This window comes from Carlito syrichta, unplaced genomic scaffold (genome assembly GCF_000164805.1).
Source record: "Carlito syrichta isolate Samal-C Ts95f unplaced genomic scaffold, Tarsius_syrichta-2.0.1 Scaffold22787, whole genome shotgun sequence".
In the NCBI taxonomy this organism is placed as follows: Eukaryota; Metazoa; Chordata; class Mammalia; order Primates; family Tarsiidae; genus Carlito; species Carlito syrichta.
The window spans coordinates 16,487-33,588 of NW_006966883.1; the positions used below are offsets into that span (position 1 = coordinate 16,487).

At 40.2% G+C, this 17,102-nt stretch overlaps 1 protein-coding gene across 1 annotated transcript; it reads right to left on the bottom strand.

The window, feature by feature from the left end:
* Positions 1-252: 252 nt before the first annotated feature.
* Positions 253-2,148, bottom strand: LOC103266387 (interleukin-8-like). The gene is made up of 4 exons (XM_008064029.1): positions 2,085-2,148; positions 1,133-1,268; positions 780-863; positions 253-274 (listed from the first exon to the last, which is right to left on the bottom strand). The coding sequence occupies exons 1-4, from the start codon at positions 2,146-2,148 to the stop codon at positions 253-255; spliced, it is 306 nt and encodes a 101-aa protein (XP_008062220.1).
* Positions 2,149-17,102: the final 14,954 nt, after the last annotated feature.

A 17,102-nucleotide genomic window follows, 5' to 3' on the forward strand; every position in this document is an offset into this window, starting at 1 on the left:
TTTAAAAATTATTTTTTTGCTATAGATTAAAAAATATTTTAAATATAAGTATGTCCTAGTTATAGCATGGTACAATAGAAAAAACCCTATTCACTGCTTTACTTCAATTCAGATTATATCAGTATATTATATTTTATCTGGCATCCCTACATCAGACCCACACAGTACATGAAGCTTGAAGAAGTTTGTTGGAAATTTCACTGGCATCTTTACTGAGGAATTCTTGGAGAATGCATGGAGAATGTATTTTTTTTATGAATCTTGCTTGTCAGTCCTAAAAATAAAATCAATTAAAAAGTTAAAGATTAACAATATTCTAATAGGAAGAAAAAGATTCTTGAAAATATATGAACATTTGTATACCTAACCCTGAATTGTACCCCACATCTTTAAAATAGATTTTTTTTAAAAGAAAATATATTGTCTTAAAATCTTAATACAATCTTAGACATTCATACATTAGAAATGCTCTATGTTTTCACTACACATAGAAAGATAAGATTTAGTTTATAATCTAAAACAGGACACTCCTGAGAGTGATAAGGAACTCTACTAGTAATACAGGACATAGGCATTAACCCAGACTTCCCCAGACAAACTGAGATGGTCTTCCCAGTCACAAGTACAACAAACTCACTACTGCCATCCTATATATACATGAATCAAAGAGGCAGATACCTAAAAGCGAAGATTTTCAACCGCAGCAGGAAATTCATAGGCTGACTTATGGAGTATATGTCCCAGAATAAATGAATAATTCAAATTTTTAAAAAAATTACCTCTTCAAAAATATCTGCATAACCTTCTGCACCCACTTTTCCTTGGGGTCTAGGCAGAGCTCTCGTCCATCGACAAGCTTTACACTAAAATGAGAAAGAGATGGTTAAAATCAATATTTAGTTTTCCCATTCAAATCATGGTTCCTCAAGTACAAGCACAAAGTCTAAGTTCAAAGCAACCTTCAGCTACTAGGCATGTAAGGTAACATGTTTAAAATTCATAGAGATAAAAATTGTGTTTTGTTTTGTTCACTACTATATTCCTAGAGCCTAGAAATTTTCTGAATACTTCTACTTTCCTTAATTATATATTTGCTAAAGCAGCATATCTAATCATCTTTGAAAATATTTACATGATTTCCAAATTTGCACCCTGTGGTCCACTCTCAATCACTCTCAGTTCTTTGATGTATTTGGGGTGGAAAGGTGTAAAGTGCATCTTTATGCATTGGTATCGGACTTCTGTATCAATTCTTGACAGAACTGCAGCTGTGGAAAATTAAAAAAGAGATTAAAGATTGGTTTCATCAACAGGCAAAGTGCTGCTAGCTACTCCTTCTTTAATATCAATATGATTATTTGGGGACTGTGGAAAGCATTATATTTCTAACAAACTCATTTCTGATACTGAAGACCAGATATTCTTCTAGCCCTTGACCTCAATTTTATTTGTTTTAAAAACTGTCACTGCTGACAATATCGCATGACTTTCTACATAAGAAGCTGGAGTTGTCTGTGTGCAATATTAGCATCCTCATGGTGCTTTTTTCGCCCATTTGCTAAACCACAATCCTCTGTGATACCACAAGTAAGCAAACTAAGAATCTCCATCACAGAAATGGCCATCAGAATTATTATAAAGATACAAATGAGTTGTACAGACCTGAAATGATCTATAATCAGAATATCTTTAAACCAAACAGGAATTGATAGTTATCTGACGCTTCTCAATAAGATACTATGTGGAGTAAAATTACCTGTGTTACCTTTCTCAATATGAATAGATCATATGGGTCACTGTGGCCCTCAGTAAGATATACTGTAAATTACTGATTTATATTAAATATATGCATACTGTATAGTATGAGTTATAGGAACAGAATGTCTGTATTAATCAGGTTTTATACTTTCCTACATATTATATAGATACAGGCTAAAAAATACTTCCATTTAATATTAATTGCAATGATTACCTCTGTTCCTAAATTTAAAAAATATTTTCATGAAAGCATTAAGGATAGCCTTGCCAGTTGAGGATTACGTTGAGACACAGGAACAGGCCTTAGTTCAGAAAGATGTGCTTACCTTCACACAGAGCTGCAGAAAGCACCAAGGCTGCCAAGAGGGCCACAGTCAGCTTGGGGGTCATGTTTACACACAACAGGATGGTTCCTTCCTGTGGCTTCTTGCTGACTGTTGTCCTAGAAGCCTGTCTGCTCCTCTGTCTCTGAAGGTTTGTGCTTTCTGGAGTGCTCTGGTGGCTTTTTATATTATCGCAACAGCAGAGAGTACATGCACCCTCGTCTGCCCGCCCATCCCCTGAGTCATCAGACTTCCCTGGTTGGTTCTTTATCAAATACTCAGCACGATAAAGTTTTCTTTGATTTTTAAAATAATTTAACTTCAATAAACTTGTTTTTAAATAAACTCCCCAGTTTGATAAAGTATTATCAATTGTATTCCTTTTTATTTCTAGATAACTTTATTGTAGTACTATGTGACAGACAGAGTGGCAGCTGTTAGAACATGTTGATTATGCTTTTTATGGCATGATCAGCTCTTTAAATAATTGCATGTGTTGTAGTGATAGTGAAGATAACCAAGTCAGTCATTTTTATTGGGAACATTATTTATGCTAAGTCCTTTTCTAAGCATTTTATAGCATTTCCAGAAACTGTTACTGGATAAACGTTAGCATAGTTTAGAAGTAGTTAAACAGGTTTTCCTAGACAGATTTAAATTGAAATAGGGTAGTTTTCAGACATCTTTCTTATTCATACATGACCTTCACCCGATCTAGCCAGGCACATCAGACCTGATCACCTTGGGGGTTGGACTGTGGAACTACCAGTGCAGTAAATCACAGAAATATAGATTCCACGTTGATATATTCTGTGAAAATGATGAGCTTTCACCCTATTCGTGGGACCATTTTGTCTCATCCTCTTGACTGGAGATTCCACAAGGTCAGAGACTATGACTGCCTTGTTTACACTGTGCAAGCTTTCAGCCCAGTGCCTGTATGTAACAGGTGCTCTGTAAACATTCCTTGATGAAAGTAGAAATTTCCCAATTCTTACAACCTCTTCCAGCAAGAGCAATATCAACAAAAGAAAATGAAAGGGCCTATCTTTGTTTTTTTTCTCCTTTTGGGGACAATTATTTTATATACATGAACCCAGAAGAACTTAGTATGGAAAATATGTTTTAGTTAATGCTCTAATTTGACAGTGGTGGATAGATAAAATAGTATACAGTGCAACCAAACAACAATTTCATCCCTTGATAAATTAACCATGCAGTCTCTTCTGGGCTCATCAAGAGGTAAGGTAAGCGGTAATATGGTAGGATACAGTAGCATAAGGGATGGAGAGCAACAGTGTGAACTATCAGCAATGCAGAAGGGTTCTGATGTTTCCTTCTTCCCATCACCTGCACTTCAGACTGTGGAGAGTCCAGGCTATACAGACAGTGTTTCTGAAGGCCAATGGTAAACAGGAATGGTATTCTACAGACCTTGTCTAATTAACCTTGACTGTGCCAAGACTAAACAGATTAACTCCCCTTTTAGGTATTATCTCAGTGCTTCTCAACCTTTCTTAAAATTTTAACTATTTAACTTTGTTAAAAATGTTAACTTAGTGCATAAGGTTCCATGGAGTTTACTGAGCTCCTTTAAAAATGCTTAAAGATTAAAATCAGTGATGAGCAGGTTGGAGGTACACATGGGAAGATAATGGATTAATTCTGAGTTTAGCATCTTTAAGTCACATCAACTGAGAACCAAATGGTATTTCCTGACTAGTGTTTGCTCCTTCTGGATATGTCCAGGACAGAAAATTCAGAAATTTTTTGAAGTTTTCATAGAAATAGTAGAAATGGATAAGGAGCAGAATGAAGAGAAGTCAAGATACGAATCATCTTTCATTTTTGTTCACAGGAATAGAACCCAAACCCACTCCCCACCCAAAAAAAAAGAGAGAACTGAGTGTCACTTTCAGTCAAGGCAGCCTCCTTAGCAAATCTGCTGAAAGACAGTGCTAACAGCAAAAGATGGCTTAGGTGGAGAGTTACATTTTAGTCTTTTCATAGTTTTCTTCATCTCTCCCAAATAGATATATAATTCCAGAAAAAAATAAATGTAATTATTTTCACATAAAAATAATAACACTTAAAAATCATTCAAGCCAGGCTTGGTGGCTCAGCCTGTAATCCCGCGCCTTTGGGAGGCTGAGGTGAGTGGATTACCTGAGCCCGCGGGTTGGAGACCCACCTGGGCAGCGAGACCTCATCTCTAAATAAATCAAAAAATCAACCGGGCATGGTAGTGCATGCCTGTAATTCTGGCTACTTGGAAAGCTGAGGCAGAAGGATTGCCGGAGCCCAGCAGGTCGAGGCTGTGGTGGCCGGGAGTGGACACTGCACTCCAGTCTGGGCAACAGAGTGAGACTCCAACTCAAAAAAAAAAAATCATTCAAATTCCATAGGGTTTAGAGTTGTGGGCTAGGTCTTCAGAGTCTTTCAAATTTCTGGCGAAATAAGGATATAAAACTTCTTAATCACAAGACATTTAAGCAGGAGCTGATACCAATCCTACTGAAGGTATTCCAGGTGATTGAAAAAGATGGAACGCTCCCCAAATCATTTTACGAAGCCAACATCACATTGATACCCAAGACAGGTAAAGATCCAGCAAAGAAAGAGAACTACAGGCCAATATCTTTGATGAACATAGATGCTAAAATTCTCAACAAGATCCTAGCAAACCGATTCAGCAATACATCTCAAAAATCATCCATCATGACCAAGTAGGCTTCATTCCTGGGATGCAAGGCTGGTTCAACATTCATAAAATCATAAATGTTATTAAATACATCAACAGATGTCAAAACAAAAACCACATGATTATATCATTAGATGCAGAAAAAGCTTTTGATAAAATCCAGCACCGCTTCTTGATAAAAACCCTTGAACATCTAGGCATACGGGGAGCATACCTCAAAATAGTAAAAACTATCTACGAGAAACCCACAGCAAGCATACTCCTAAATGGACAAAAATTAGAACCATTTCCCCTGAAAACTGGAACAAGACAAGGATGCCCACTCTCACCCCTCCTGTTCAACACAGTATTGGAAGTCCTGGCTCGAGCAATCAGAGAAGAGAAGGCAATCAGGGGTATCCAAATAGGAAAAGAGGAAGTCAATTTATCTCTCTTTGCAGATGATATGATTGTGTACCTTGAAAACCCAAGAGAATCTGTCAAAAACCTCCTTACACTGATAAAGGCCTTTGGCAAAGTCTCAGGATACAAAATAAATGTACAAAAGACAATCGCATTTCTTTACACCAATAATAAACAAACAGAAACCCAAATAAAAAACACAATTCCATTCACAATAGCCACAAAAAAAATGAAATACCTTGGCATCTTCCTAACCAGAGATGTGAAAGACCTTTACAAGGAAAACTACAAAACACTGCTCAAAGAAATCAAAGTTGACACAAACAAGTGGAAAAATATCCCAAGCTCATGGATCGGAAGAATCAACATTGTGAAGATGTCCATCTTACCTAAGGCAATCTACAAATTCAATGCAATACCCATCAAATTACCAGCAACATTCTTCTCAGACCTAGAAAAAACAATGCAGGAATTCATATGGAAACACAAACGTCCAAGAATAGTCAGAACAATCCTCAGCAAAAAAAAACAAAGCAGGTGGTATCACACTACCAGACTTCAAACTTTACTATAAGGCTACAATCATCAGAACAGCTTGGTATTAGTATAGGAACAGGCATATAGATCAATGGAACAGAATTGAGATTCCAGAAGCAAAACCTCAATTTCTCAACCAACTCATCTTCGACAAAGCCTCCACCACCTATCACTGGGGAGAGGAGAACCTATTCAGTAAATGGAGCTGGGAAAACCGGCTGACCACACACAGAAGATTGAAACAGGACCCCTATCTATCCCCATGCACAAAGGTTAACTCCAAATGGATCAGAGACCTAAATGTAAAACCTCAAACCATAAGAACCTTAGAAAATGAAGGAAATACCCTCATGGAAATCGGAACTGACATCCAATTCCTGAACAAAACCCAAAATCCACAGCTCATAAGAGAGAAAATAGACAAGTGGGACCTTATTAAACTGACAAGCTTCTGCAAAGCCAAAGAAACTATCAAGAGAGCAGGGAGACAGCCTACAGACTGGGAAAAAGTATTTGCCAACTCCAGGTCCGACAAAGGCTTAACATCCTGGATCTACAAGGAACTCAAACGTGCTGAAAAGAAAAAAACAAACAACCCCATTATAAAATGGGCAAAAGATATGAACAGACACTTCACAAAGGAAGACATCCGAGCAGCCAACAAACACATGAAGAAATGTTCAACCTCACTAATCATCAGGGAGATGCAAATCAAAACCACACTGAGATACCACCTAACCCCAGTCAGAATGGCAATTATCAACAACTCAAAAAATAACAGCTGCTGGAGAGGGTGTGGTGAAAAGGGAACACTTCTACACTGTTGGTGGGAGTGTATAGTGCAACCTCTGTGGAAAGCAGTGTGGCGATTCCTAAAAGCTCTAAATACCAACCTCCCATATGACCCCGCAATCCCCCTACTGGGAATATATCCTGAAGAACACAAACCACTCTATAAAAAAGATACCTGCACACGCATGTTTATCGCAGCGTTGTTCACAATAGCAAGAACCAGGAAACAGCCATGCTGCCTGTCAAAAGAGGACTGGATTTTAAAAATGTGGTACATATACACGATGGAATACTACGCAGCCATAAAAAAGAACAAAATCATGAATTTTGCAACAACCTGGATGGAACTAGAATCTATAATACTGAGTGATCTCTCACAGAAACAAAGATCTGAGTATCACATGTTCTCACTCATATGATGGACTTTAAACATCCAATGCAATACTGTACGAAAATGACTGACCTTACTGGGAAACTATGGTGGGGGGAGGGAGATGGGATTAACAGTAGCAAATATCTGTCTGGGAACGGGGAAACACCCCATATCAACAGGGTGCCTAAATGAAACGCAATTGTATACCTAACCCTTAACTGTACCCCACAACTTCATAATAAAAAAAAACAAAAACAAAAACAACTTCTTAATCCTCATTGTTTTATCTGGTGGCCCATATTATCTGATTTTCAGATATATGCCCCTTTAATTTCTAGGTGGATTATTCTCTCATCTAGCATGAGCTACTATGTGTTATAACAGCTCATCTAGAACATATTTTTCTTGACTGCATAGCCTTACTTGTCAAAGTTAAATCCCCCCATGTGGTCCCTGAACCAGAAAGAAGAAAATCACAACCCATAGACTCTAGTGGAGTTTTGAAACACAGGGAAAATTGTCTACTCCATTCTTGTCGGAAGAACTTTTCATACCCTCCCTTTTTCCCAAGAGTGGGTGACAAACCTGGAAAACGCCACTGGCACCATCTCCCAAAGGGTCGAGTTAAAACCAAACAGGGTGGTGGGGGAAGGTTGGTGAGAAATAACACACCCAACCAGAAAAATGGGATGATGAAAGCACAGCCAAGAGATCAAAAGAGAAATAAAGCAGATATTAGAAAGTCAAGGTTAATGAGAAGCAGTAAAATGGGTAGAGAGTTCTCACTCAAGAATAAGTGTATTAATAGGCTGGGTGTGGTGGCTCATGCCTGTAATCCTGGCACTTTGAGAGGCCAAGGCAGGAGGATTGTTTGAGCCCAGGAGTTCAAGTCCAGCCTTGGCAACATAGCGAGACTTAATCTCTACGAAAAATCAAAAAAATTAGCCAGGCATGATGGTGCACACCCAAAGTCTCAGCTACTTGGGAGACTAAGGCATATGGTATGTGAAATCGATGGAGAACTTTCTCTAGGAAACTTCCCTGCTTATAGTGGGGGAGGACACTTGCCCAACCCTCAGATTTGGCAAAACTTTAAGAGAATATGTACTTGTCCTTGAATGTGGCTAACAAAAAACTGTCATTTGCAAAGTTCTCATCAACCCAACTGAGAGAAGGGCTTGGATGTAAGGGCCTAGATTAGAGGCCATGGGGAGGGTGTGTGTTACCACCAGTCTCTGATCTCCCAGTGCCAGGAGGGGAAGGAAGTGTTTCCCGTGCTCTCCCCGTGCCTGACACCATTTGCTCTTACTTGGTTTCTTCATGACTCTCATACAAGTTGCAACTGTTTGGCCCTTGTTGTGAAACAAGTAATGTGGGTGGAGTTGGGAAAATTAGAAAGAAAAGTAAGAAGGAATGAAAGAAAGCCCACTTGATTTGCTTCAAAGCAAAAACATAAAAAGTAGTGGATATTGCTTGAAAATACATGGAAAGAGGCCCAACTTTCCCATCACTCATCCATTCAACTGATATTTACAGAGCACTTCTTAGATTCCAAATGTTTCTCCAAGTGCTTGGAAAATGTTAGTAAATTACAAGAATTGAAAAGTCTACCCTTAGGGAGTGTCTTAAGTGGATAAAGGTAATGGGAAACAAAGTCAAGCAGGTCAGGAGAGAAATGGGTCAGGGGAGTGAGGGGTGAGAAGATTCCAGCATTGAAGAGTCAGGGAAGTCTCCATGAGAGGCTGACATTGAGCTAAGGACTGAAGAGTCTAGGGATCACCTGTAACCATGTGGAGAGGATTCCAGGCACAGACAGAATTAAGAGAGTTGGGAACCAGCCTGTTGTATGCGAGAAATGTAAAGAGACCAGTGTGGCTTGAGTAGGGAGAGCTGGTGAATGGGAGAGAAAATAAGGGGTCAATCAGAAATGCCTTTTGGGTCATTGTGAGCATTTTTTTTTTGAGTTGGAGTCTCACTCTGTCACCCAGACTGGAGTGCAGTGGCCGCTCCCGGCCACCGCAGCCTCGACCTGCTGGGCTCCGGCGATCCTTCTGCCTCAGCCTTCTGAGTAGCCGGAATTACAGGCATGCGCTACCACGCCTGGCTGATTTTTTGATTTATTGTAGAGATGCAGTCTCACTGCCCAGACGGGTCTCGAACCTGCAGGCTCAGGCAATCCACTCACCTCAGCCTCCCAAAGGCGCAGGATTACAGGCTGAGCCACCAAGCCCGGCTTATTGTGAGCATTTTAATTTTCACTCTCAGGGGAGAACCACTGCAGTATCTTAAGAAAATCAGTGACACGGCTGGGCATGTTGGCTCAAGCCTGTAATCACAGCACTTTGGGAGGCTGAGGTGAGGGGATTGCCTGAACTTGGGTTTGAGACCAGCCTGGGAAACTTGGTCAGATCTCATCTCTACAATAAATAAAAAACCCAGATGTGGTAGTCCACACATGTAGTTCCAGCTATTTAGAAGGCTAAGATGGAAAGATCGTCTGAGCCCAGCGAGTCGAGGCTGTGGTTGCCATGACCGTGCCACTGCACTCCAGCCTGGGTGACAGAGTGAGACTCCAACTCAAAAAAAAAAAAAAAAAAAAAGTAAAAGAAATTCAGTGACATGACTTGACACTCTGATGACTGAGGTATGTAGAGAAAAGTGTGTAGAGAAGGCAGTATGGCCAGTCAGGGGGTACTGGAGAAATCCAGGGGAAAGATGACAGTTGTTTACACTAGACCAGGGCGGTAACAGCAGAGATTGTAACCAGAGGTCAGATTTGGGAAGATTTAGTGTAGAGATAGGGCAGGCTCAGTGGCTCAGTCTATAATCCCAGCACTTTGGGAGGCCAAGGTGAGTGGCTTGCCAGAGCCCATGGGTTTGAGACCCACCCAGGCAACTTGGCAAGACCTCGTCTCTACAAAGCACATGCCTGTAGTTCCTGCTACTTGGAAGGCTGAGGCAGAAGGATTGCCAGAGTCCAGCAGGTTAAGGCTGCGGTGGCTGGGAGCATGCCAAGGCACTTCAGTCTGGGTGACAGAGTAAGACTTCAACTCAAAAAAAAAGTAGAGATAACACAAAGTTCCCAGGGATTGTGCATGAGATGTGAGTAAAAGAAAAAAGTCATGGATGACAAAGACTTCAGTGTGAGCAATTGAAAGGATCTTGGCCACGTGGGAAAGTATCTAAACTAAAGTTCCAGAATGATTTGGGTATGGGCCAAGTCTTGTGTGATGGTAGACTCTTTTGAGTGCATCCTGAGTGGGGTTCCTCAGTCAGGTCTCACGGTTTTGCAAAGTGGCAGCCTTGGCTGGTGGTAGAAGTGACAGGAAGGGAGATGGAGGGTGGGCACAGGCTAACACCTATTTTCTTCCAGTCACTTTACTGATTTTTGTTTTGTTGTTTTTGGTTTTTTGTTTTTTTACATAAGCTACTTCATTTAATTCTCAACACATATTTATGAGTTTGGTGCTATCTCCATTTTACAAGAGAAAAACAGGCTCAGAGAGTGAACATTGCTAACATGCAGCTAACAAGTAGCTAGGCTCTAATGGGAACTAAGATCAGAACCCAGGTCTCTTTGGCCCCAGAACCTAGGCTTATTCCTATCTGCAGAATGAAGACCAGGTTGGGCAGGACCCTGGTGGCCCACTGAGTGCTGATGTCCTAGTGGCTCACATCCTGAAAACTGTAATTCAGCAGAATTGTTTTAAGTGAGCACAAGGAAAAGCTTCTGATGGGTCTGAATCCCACTGCTCGAAAGAGTGCAACATGTCCAGTTACCTCATCACAAGTAATCTATGGAATGACATCTGTGGCTTACAAACAGAGTTTATCAAATGGGTGGGCTAGAAGGAGCATATGTGTCCTGGACCTTGCATTCACAAAACACCCCAAAGCTGAACTTTGGTGTTGTTATTAAATGAGGTTATACCCTCAGCCACAGAGATAGGCTGATGAGACTGAAAATAGAAAACACTGAATATTCAACTTTGACTCTTATTCCTTCCTGATCACAGAGTCTGAATGTACTATGAAGTGCTTATACTTTTAATAACATGAATAGATTGCAATATATTTGTGCAATCCAAAAGTGTTAATGTGTTAGTTAATTTATTTTAAAAATTCTTATAGTCTTGTTTTGACATTTCTTCTCCTCTTCCTCCTACTCCTACTCCAATATACTGGTATTCCTTAAAGAAAAAAGAGAAGGAAAGGAAGTGGTTTAGGCCCACCTAATCTTCACAGGTGCTCCATGGCAGAAATGTACAAGGAAGATCTCCCCAAACCGGGAATTTATTTATTTAAAAATGTGTATTTTTTCTTACATCCTTAAACACCAGCTACCTTCAAAGTACTCTCTGTTGCAATACACCTATCAAGACACTTTTTCCACTACTCAACACAATTTTTGAACTTATCAGTTTTGATGCCTTTTAGTACTCCTTTTTTGTTTCACCTCTTCCACATTGGCAAAAACGTTTCCCTTTGGGGAGGCTTTTCATTCAGAGAAACAAAAGAAAGTTGCTGGGGTCTACATTGGGTTGATAGGGAGGGTGGAACACCATGGGGGTCATGCTATTTTTAGTCAAAAACTGCTGAACACTCAGCACAATGTGAGCAGGTGAGCTCGTAACATCCATCATGAAATGGGAAAATGCGTTGAAAGAATCTCCAAAAAAAATTCACTGAAGTTGAATACAGCCTCTCACAACAATTCTAACTGGTCCACTGAGGCCAATGGGCTCCTAGAATACTTACCTAGCTGGGGAAGTCCATACTATAAGGAGCCCACCCTCCAAAAACTCTGTTCAGTTTTTGGGGGGATTTCTCCTCATGTAATACAGCAAGGCACCATCTACCTTCATACATATACCATGGTAAGGGAAAAAAGAAATTCTAAAGAAACAAAATGGCTTTTATTTTCCTTTTCTGTGATAAGTGTTTCAGATGCCTATCTTAAGCTTTGCACAGATTCCCTCCTGGATGTTTTGGTATCTTACAACCTGTAAGGCAATGCTAGTAAGTCCTTAACCCTATACGAGTATAGGTGGAACATCTTGATTACCCTCAGCTATATCTAGATGACAGTAGGAAAACATTTCTAAATGGAAAAGGCTAAAACAAGAAATCCTTGTGACAGTCGGTCTATCCCAATACAAGCCCCACCTCATTGTCAGAAGGCAGCAGTGCCATACTCCCACCTGTAAAACAAAATCGCTTACAGGTGGAGCTAGGAGAGTTTTGGAAACAGTAGCCAGGATTTTAGGAAAGCACATTGTCCTCTACTTTTCAGCTTTTCTCATTTCTCTGGAATGGCACAAGTTCACTTGCTCATTTCCACTGCGTGTGTGTGTTTGCTGCTGCATGCTAGCACCGGAGCTTGTCATTTTCAGCATCTACCTCCTCCCAGTTTCATCTTCATTGGAATTTCCAAAGTCTCTTCCAAATTAGGCCTCCCGGATTAAAATAAGCATGCTGCTTCTTCCATTTATGATATTAGGGTCAATCAGGCTTGTTCTGAATCTCCTTGGTTCATAAACAATGGGAGGCTGGTGAGAGAAACTTGTGGTTGTGGTTGTGGTTGTCTGTGTGTGTGTGTGTGTGTGTGTGTGTGTGTGTGTGTTGGGGAGGAAAGTAGTCTGTCTGTGTGCCTGTACAAGATGAGAAAAGGTAAAAGGAGGAGATGAGAAAGACAGCAGAAGAGTATTTTTTTTTAATAATCCAAGAGAAAAAAAACGAGGAGAGAAAAAGGAGACCTATGCCTGAGGTTCATTGAACCAGCTCAGACAGTGTTAGGACCCCTAGGTTTTCCCTTCTTTTAAGGAAAAGCAGACATTTCCTTAATGTGGGGTCCTGTTCAAATGGTCACATCAAAATAACTTTGGAACACATAGAAATGCAGTGCGCAATGGTACAGACTTTTAAAAATTGTGGTAAAATACTGTCAACATAAAATTTAGCATCTTAACTATTGTTAAATGTATAATTCAATATTAAGTATATTCACATTATTGTGCAATCATCAGAACCATCCACCTCCAGAATGCACAATATCGACTTGTGAACAAAATTATCTTGATTCAAATTGAGGCTAGAGTCATTTAATGCCTGAAGCCTCAATTTCTCTCATCTGTAAATTGTGATTTTAAAAAAAGCAAATGATGGACAAGGTTGTTGTGAAGATTGAATAATAATATTTTTAAATGCTTAGTATAGTGATAAATGACAGTAGTTATTGTTAATATGATGATTTCCTAGAATTCTAACCACATGTTACTCCTCCATGGGCAACATGCTCCCAAACCTTCCCACCATCACTAGTGAAGCTACTTCCCTCACCTCCAGTTCCCTATCAAACATGCCTTGTGACCCTATCGATTTCTTACATTTGAGGGGTATTTTTTTTTAATAACTGTGTATTTTTTCCGATGACAAAGACATGGACCTAGGGGGGAAAAAGTAGCTCTTGAGTACAAGGCAATTAAAGAATTGGTTTTTAGTACAACCCTGTTCCAACCATGCAAATTATCAACTCATCTCAACAACTAGAGCACTGAATGCTCTGAGTCACTGATGCCAAGTCTGGAGAAGGCCCGGGTCACTGAAGCCAAATGCTTACACAGCTTGGCAAAGCAGCCTTTATTCGAGAAGTCAGACTCAGTGTTCTTCTTCCTCATCACACAACCCCTTCCTGTGGCCACCGTGGCTTGACAAGTGGGCAGCTGGGGAGGACGCAGCCCACCCAGTCTCCTAGCTCAGCCCACACCCCCACATACCCTCCTGCCCCTCCTGCCACCCACACTATATCTGAGCTCCTTGTGTCCTGTTAGGCCTGCTCTGTAGGGAACTTGTAAGACAGTCTAGGTGTAAACGTTTCCTGCAGAAATGGTAATTTTTATTTGTGAAATTGTCCTGACTTCTCATACATTGTTCCATTCAGCTCTCAGATACGACCTTTCCTTCCTTCTTTCTCTCCTTTCCTTCATTATAGCCTTCTTCCTCCCACCTGAACATTCATAGTTCTTGATTACAAATATGACTCTCTTTCAGTAGATATAATTTGGAAAACAAAGAAGGAAACAAACATTTTCTTTAGTCTCACTCCCCAAAATAAAGATTTTGATATACATCTTTCAATTCTGTGTGTATATTTATGTGCATGTATTTCAAAATTAATATTATACAGGACATACAAAGCTGTGTCCTGTTTCTCTCACTTTCTACTCCTTTGTCAACCTCTGCTGTTAGTCAGTCCCTCCAGTTCATAATTTTTAGTATCTGTGATGTATTAAAACATGCAGTTCTCCAGCTTTTCTCAACTTCTCCCCTATTTGGGGTCCTTCTCCTTCCTAGCCTCACTACACTAGGCGAGTCCTGCTTCATCTGCCCTGAGATCATCACAGATATCTCCTAGTCAGTGGAACACTCCACTATCCACTCACTTCTGTCAAGTGACCTTTCTAAACCCTGAAACTTTTAGAACTTTTCTACACATCGGATTGTTTTCCCCAGACTCACCTTCAGAGTCTACTGCAGTGCCGTGGCCTTCAGACTACAGTTGACAGGCACTCCTTGTCCTGATAAAAGTCCTTTTCCACTAGGACCCTTTTGGTCTCCCCAGACTCCTCTCTGGATCTAGCTTCCTCTCTCCTATCCTCACCTCCAGTCTTTCAGTTCTTGACTCTCTGAGCTACCTGGTGCACACTCTGTGAGACACCCTTCTTCTCACCCGACCTTGCCTTTTTTTTCCTCAGTAAGCCTGTGAGCCTTTTAAATATCTAGGTGGCAGTACCTTCTTAAACTTGCCCTCAGTCTGCTCCATGTGGGTTAAGGTCTCTAGACCTACTCTCTCCTAGTGCTGTGAGCCTTCTTTCTAGCCCAGCGTGTTCTCAGATTTAAAGGGCATTAAATCACCAGGAAGGCTTGTTGAACCACAGATCACTGGACTCCAATCTCGCAGTGACTGTTTCAGAAGGTCAAAAGGGATCCCGAGAATTTGCTTGGCTAACAAGTGCACAATCAATGCTGATGACGTTTGTCCAGGGACCCGAATTTAAGAATCATTGCTTTAGCCCAATGTGTTGTAACATAAGTGAATTCTTATATTTGTTTCTCCTGGGCAGAACAAAGATTTCTTACATAATTTTTGTGTACTTTTTAAGAATTGTGTATCATTTCCTATGGAAGGAAAATGAGCCCAGAAAATAAATAAGTTGGTTACCAAAGCTATCAAAGAATCAGTCTTTAGAGCATTTCTAAAAGGTAATGACACTTTACCTAGAACATGATTATGGCAGTGTTTTCTTCCATCATACATGTTTTTAAAAGGAATTCATTTGCTATTTATTTGCTTCTTAAACCTGCCCTCAAGTTTGCTGTTTTTTTTCATTCATCCACTAAATTAATATTTATTTAATTCGTGTTTTATAGATGCTAAACCTGTAGTCAGGTACAAATGAATTTTTTTGCTAAAATTATGTAAGAAATCCTTCTCTTGTGTTACCCTCTGTCTGGATTGAATCCTAAGATCCTTGCACATGATGAGCACATAAAAAGGTTTCCCAAATAGAGGAATTTCCAGGAGCCCTCTGGCTCAGCAACCTGGTGGTAACTGTGAACAAGAACAGTCAGTTTCCTCTTGCAGGCTCCATTCCAATCTCGGATTCTTGAGGTATGACTCAGTATAAAAATCCTGTGCAATGTCTTTTGCTGACAGGCCCCAGGGAGTCACGGACACGAGCCCCTTGACCACGTGTGGAATTTCCCAAGAATTTCAGAAATCTCCCTTTAAATCCCATTTCCACAGTGAATTTTTCATCAGAAATACTTCAAGAATAGAACAATAAGGCAGTATTTGCCTGTGGATAAGTCACCCATTGCATAAACTTTTCTCCCTAACTTTGTAACAGGGGCCACAAAAGAACATAGGAGAAGCTATATGAGGTTTATATTAAAACTTTTGTAAGAATTATTTTCACACAAAAATTATTTGTAATTCTGCTAGAGGATAATAAGTAAGAAAGGCAGAATTATCTGTTAAGGAAAATACAGCATCATGGAAAGAAAAGTTCCTTTGAATGTGATTTAATGAAAACTTTTTATGGAAGAACTCTGGTCCATCCATTACCCCATTAACCATATCTGCTTTCACACACATGACATGTGCAATTTAAAGCTAAGTCTACCAAATTCAGGAAAACAGCTGTTCATTCAGCTTCCCACAAACACATGAAACAGGAAGCAAAGTGCAGCTTCTCTAAAGTGTTCTGGTTTCATTTTTGCATGTTAAACTTCTAGGTGTTAAGATTGTCTTTTAAATGTGCTAACAATATCTCAATTAGTAATTTCTATAACAAGTGCTAATAATTTCTATGGTAGTAACCAGTAAAGGAACTCATGCTAATTCCGTGTTTGCAAATGATCCTACAAATGAAATTCTCATTTGCTCAGGTAAGCCTGGACTTGACAGGCTTAGAAGTCAGCTTTTACTCCCAGCAGTGAAAGACAAAGTGAGACCATAGTGACATACCAGCTCCCTCAGTGTGTACACTCCCCTCATTTCTTTGGAATCATTGTCCAAAGAAATGGGGCCACCCAATTCTGACTGTCTTCTTTTTTCATTAACACCATCATTACCAGGGCACAAATGACATGAAGATGTGTGCAGAGAACTGAACTCAAAAGTGACCACTCAGAGGGATATACCTCTTGGATGGTCGACAATTAATGAATGACTTTTAGGTATTTCATTAATAAAAATGATACACAACCCAAAGCACAGACACATTTCAACTTTTTTTTTTTTTGAGTCAGTGTCAGGATCATAGCTCATTACAGAATTCACCTCCTGGGATCTGGTAATCCTTCCACTTCATCCTCCTGAGTAGTTGGAACTATAAGTTCATGCCACCATGCCCTGCTAATCTTTTTTTTAAAGATGAGGTCTCACTACATTGTCCAGGCTGGTCTCAAACTCCTGGGCTCAAGCAATCCTCCAACCTTGGCCTCCCAAAGTGCTGGGATTACATGAGCCAATGCACTCAGCCACATTTCGATGATGATGATGATGATTTTTTTGAGTCAGAGTCTCACTTCTGCCCAAGCTGAAGGGCAGTGGTATGCTCACAGTCACCCCAGCATTGACCTGCTGGGCTCCAGCAAACCTTCTGCCTCAGTCTTCCAAGTAGTAGTCAGAACTACAGGCACGTGCTACGAT